This window comes from Squalius cephalus, assembly GCF_949319135.1.
Source record: "Squalius cephalus genome assembly, chromosome: 5".
Taxonomy (NCBI): domain Eukaryota; kingdom Metazoa; phylum Chordata; class Actinopteri; order Cypriniformes; family Leuciscidae; genus Squalius; species Squalius cephalus.
Genome location: NC_137126.1, coordinates 49,931,437 through 49,935,554, shown reverse-complemented (window position 1 = coordinate 49,935,554; position 4,118 = coordinate 49,931,437). Strand labels below are relative to the sequence as shown.

Below are 4,118 nucleotides of genomic sequence, written 5' to 3'. Positions count from 1 at the left end.
TTCAGTCCAAATGTCTAAAATCAAGATGTATTTTTGTCTCGTTTCAGTCCAAATATCTAAAATATTCTTAAATCAAGATGTATTTTTGTCGTTTTCAGTCCAAATGTCTAAAATATTCTTAAATCAAGATGTATTTTTGTCTAGTTTCAGTCCAAATATCTTAAATATTCTTAAATCAAGATGTATTTTTGTCGTTTTCAGTCCAAATGTCTAAAATCAAGATGTATTTTTGTCTCGTTTCAGTCCAAATATCTAAAATATTCTTAAATCAAGATGTATTTTTGTCTAGTTTCAGTCCAAATATCTAAAATATTCTTAAATCAAGATGTATTTTTGTCTAGTTTCAGTCCAAATATCTAAAATATTCTTAAATCAAGATGTATTTTTGTCGTTTTCAGTCCAAATGTCTAAAATCAAGATGTATTTTTGTCTAGTTTCAGTCCAAATATCTAAAAATTCTTAAATCAAGATGTATTTTTGTCTTTTCCAGTCCAAATATCTAAAAACAAGATGTATTTTTGTCTTTTCCAGTCCAAATATCTAAAATATTCTTAAATCAAGACGCATTTACTAAAGTAGTAAAATTCCATAAGATATTATGTCTTATTTTCTGAGGAAATAAATCAGAATTATGTGAGTTTTTGCTTAAAACAAGAAAAAAAGTCTACCAATGTACTCTAGATGGAAATAGGGGTCCACGCGCACCCCCGGCTTTTTTTATGCCACCTGATTTTTCACTTGATAAATCTTTAAAGTGTCTATTTTCAGAATCTGCCAGGTACCAAGCTGAAATAATGTCCCAAAGGCTTCATTTTTAACCCTTTGCTGCACAAAGGTAAAATGCACTGATTGGGAAACAAGAAGGAACACCTTCTTGGAGCTCCTTCAGACTGAATTGACAGAGATTTGAGATGGCGCAGCGAGTCCTTTTTCAATGATGATGATTCTCCAGATGTAGAAGCCTTTGACACTTGTAAATGATCTATTTTCCCTGCAAGCTTGTATAGCAGTATTGGTGATAGCCAAATATATCCAAAGGCAAGTCCTCTAATGTTAATGGAATCTGTTCACAGATATCCATCATGCGGTACGGTGAACTGGCTGCTTCACAGAGTCTCATATCTTAATATCAAAGGTAATTTGCTTTGCTTTGTTTACTTCAAAAGTAAAGCTATTTTCAATTTCTTCAGGTTCAGTATAGGTGCAGTAAAAGGTTAAAATTAGTATAATAAAAACATTGTCAAATTAGCTTTATTATTTTATTTTTTTTGCTGTTTTTGACCACAGATGGTCAAGATGTTGTTAAATATAACAAATACCAATTTCCCTGGGTCAGAATTGTATGGAAAAATGTGTCCATTTGTCTCTGTGAGTTGCTTACATCAAAAGTTATGCCACTTTATATCATATTTAGATATTTCGGGTTTGGTGCAAAGGGTTAAAAATAAAGCATTTTGGACATTATTTCAGCTTGGTACCCAATTTAATCTTAAAATAGACACTTGAATGATAAAGAAATAACAGTTTGTGAAAAGAAAATCACCCTATGCGCTTGAGAACACGAAAATATAGTTGATCCTCTACACATCTTTGGCCATTTTTTGCTATTTTTGTCCAGAAATAGGGTCAATAAGTTGTCAAATGTCGAAAATAACCATTCCATTAAATTCCTGGGGTCAGAATTGTATGGGAAAACGTGTTCATTTGTGTCTGTATGTTGTTTACTTCATATGTTATGCCACTTTCTACATCATTTTTGGATTTTTCGGGATCCGGTCGGGTGCAGCAAAGGGTTAAAAATGAAGCCTTTGGGACATTATTTCAGCTTGGCACCAGGCAGATTCTGAAAATAGACACTTTAAAGATTTAAAAAAATCAGGTGGCATACAAAAAGCCGGGGGGTGCGCGTGGACCCCTATTTCCATCTAGACTAATGGGGTCAGAAAAATAATCTGGTTTCTGTTTGAATTAGGATTATTTTTCTGACCCCACTGGCTTTTTTACACAACAACTCACTTAATTCCCCAGAAAACAAGACATAATATCTTATGGCATTTTACGATTTTAGTAAATGCATCTTGATTTAAGAATTTTTAGATATTTGGACTGAAACAAAAATTCATCTTGATTTTAGATATTTGGACTGGAAACAAGAAAAGTATTTTTTGCAGTGTAACACAACGCTCAATGCATTCCGAGCATGTTAGTTATCTATATCAAGCTACACAAGCATTCAAAGGTTTGGGGTCAGTACAAATTTCTTATTTTTTTAAAAAGACATTAATACTTTTATTCGGCGAGGATGCATTAAATTGATCAAAAGAGACATTTATAATGTTCTAATGCTGTTCTTTTGAACTTTCTATTCATCTCTGCAACAAAGTATCACGGATTCTACAAAAATAAAACTGTGTTCAACATTGATAATAATCATAAATGTTTCTCATTATATTAGAGTGATTTCTGAAGGATCATGTGACACTGAAGACTGGAGTAATGATGCTGAAAATTGATCACAGGAATAAATTACACTTTACTATATATTCACATAGAAAACAGATATTTTTAAATGCAATAATGTTTGCTGCATTTTTGATCACAGAAGAGACCCCAAACTTTTGAACACTGCCTCATTAGTTATGCACGTCTGCGCACTTGTGTAGAGTATGTTTCTGGCCTTCCAGTGCAATAAACAAACGGCATCAAGACTGGCACTAAGATTTGGTCCTAAAACGGTGACGGTGTGTCGCGAGATCTTCCCTTTAAGAGAAACTCTCGTCTCTTAACTCCTGTTTTGATTGTTTTGAATGCTGCTAGCAAGTATATTCTTCTTGTATTCTATAAGATCGTGATTCATTAATAGCCTGAACCCAGTCTGAATAGTTTACGCCCTTAAACCCCTGAGTGCTACGTTTCCTCTCGCGACTGACTAGCGGCCAGCTCATCTGCACTACGATCCAGCCCTCGACAAGCCGATAAAGCTAAGGCTAAGGCTCATAACTACCCTGCCCTCAACCCAAACACCCGCCCTAGACAAGCAGGGCATCCTTGGACAGTCCTCGGAAGCGGTTTCGTTTTCGGATTGTACTGAATGCTATTGTAATCTTGGTTTTAGTCAGATCTCGGTGGACTCGATCCTCTCCAGTCGGGTTGGAACGGGCCACGGCGGGGCGAGTTGGTGCATCTCCGGCATCTTCTTCTTCTCTTCCACCGGCGGGGTCGGAGACGTTAGCGATATTGACACGGAAACTGGCGGCTCTGGTAAAGCCAGAGCCGGAGCGGCCATTTTGGCTCCTAGCTTGTCCACGCGCTCCTCGAGCGCCTGGTTCTTCTGTAGCATCTCCACGTAGCTTAGCTGCAACTGCGCTTGGTACTTCAGCACGCGCTCTTTCTCGTCATGCCAGGTTTGGCGTTCCTGTGCGAATGTTAGCGCTTGTCGTTCGCGCTGTTGCCGCTCGAGACGTAGCTCGCCCTGCAGTCGCTCTAGCTGGCGGCGAAGGTCACCTGACTCCGCCCACTGGACCTTGGAGTCGTCGCTGAGGAGCCGATCGGGAGCCGGGAGCGCCGGGAGTGACGTTGGCGGATCCGAAGGGGACATGAGATGCTCTCGGCTACGGGACGCCACCAGTTGCCCCATTTCGGACAGACTGGGATCACTGGGACGACTGGAGCTGCTGCCGAGTTCACTGAGGGCTTTCTTCAGACGCGTGACCTCCGACTCAAACGCGCTCAGCTTGTCCCGTAGCACCGTGACCTGAAGACAAGGTTGAACATATCAACAACATATCAAGAAAAAGTGGGGAAAATATCTAATAGCGATCTTTCTGATATAAATAGCAATTATGATTTAAAGGTGCAGTAAGCGATTTCTGAGAAACAGACACGCCCCTCCCTTCATTGCTACGCCCCCAAATGCATGAACTCACAATGCAAGTGGACACGCCCATGACTGCTGATTGGCTCTCTCTCTTTCTCCTCCCCCATCATGAGTGGACACGCCCCCTACTGCTGATTGGCTCACTCTCCTCCCCCATCATGAGTGGACACACCCCCTACTGCTGAATGACTCACTCTCTCCTCCCCCATCATGAGTGGACACGCCCCCTACTGCTGATTGA

General features: G+C 39.8%; 1 protein-coding gene across 5 annotated transcripts in view; it reads right to left on the bottom strand.

The window, feature by feature from the left end:
* Window positions 1-2,590: 2,590 nt before the first annotated feature.
* Window positions 2,591-4,118, bottom strand: part of lzts3a (leucine zipper, putative tumor suppressor family member 3a) — a 21,937-nt gene continuing 20,409 nt past the window's right edge. For all 5 annotated transcript variants that reach the window (XM_079872212.1, XM_079872209.1, XM_079872213.1 and 2 more), the window contains exon 7: window positions 2,591-3,754. In XM_079872212.1, the coding sequence (XP_079728338.1) occupies window positions 3,116-3,754 (639 nt within the window). In that variant the 3' untranslated portion in view covers window positions 2,591-3,115. The remainder of the gene's footprint in view (window positions 3,755-4,118) is intronic.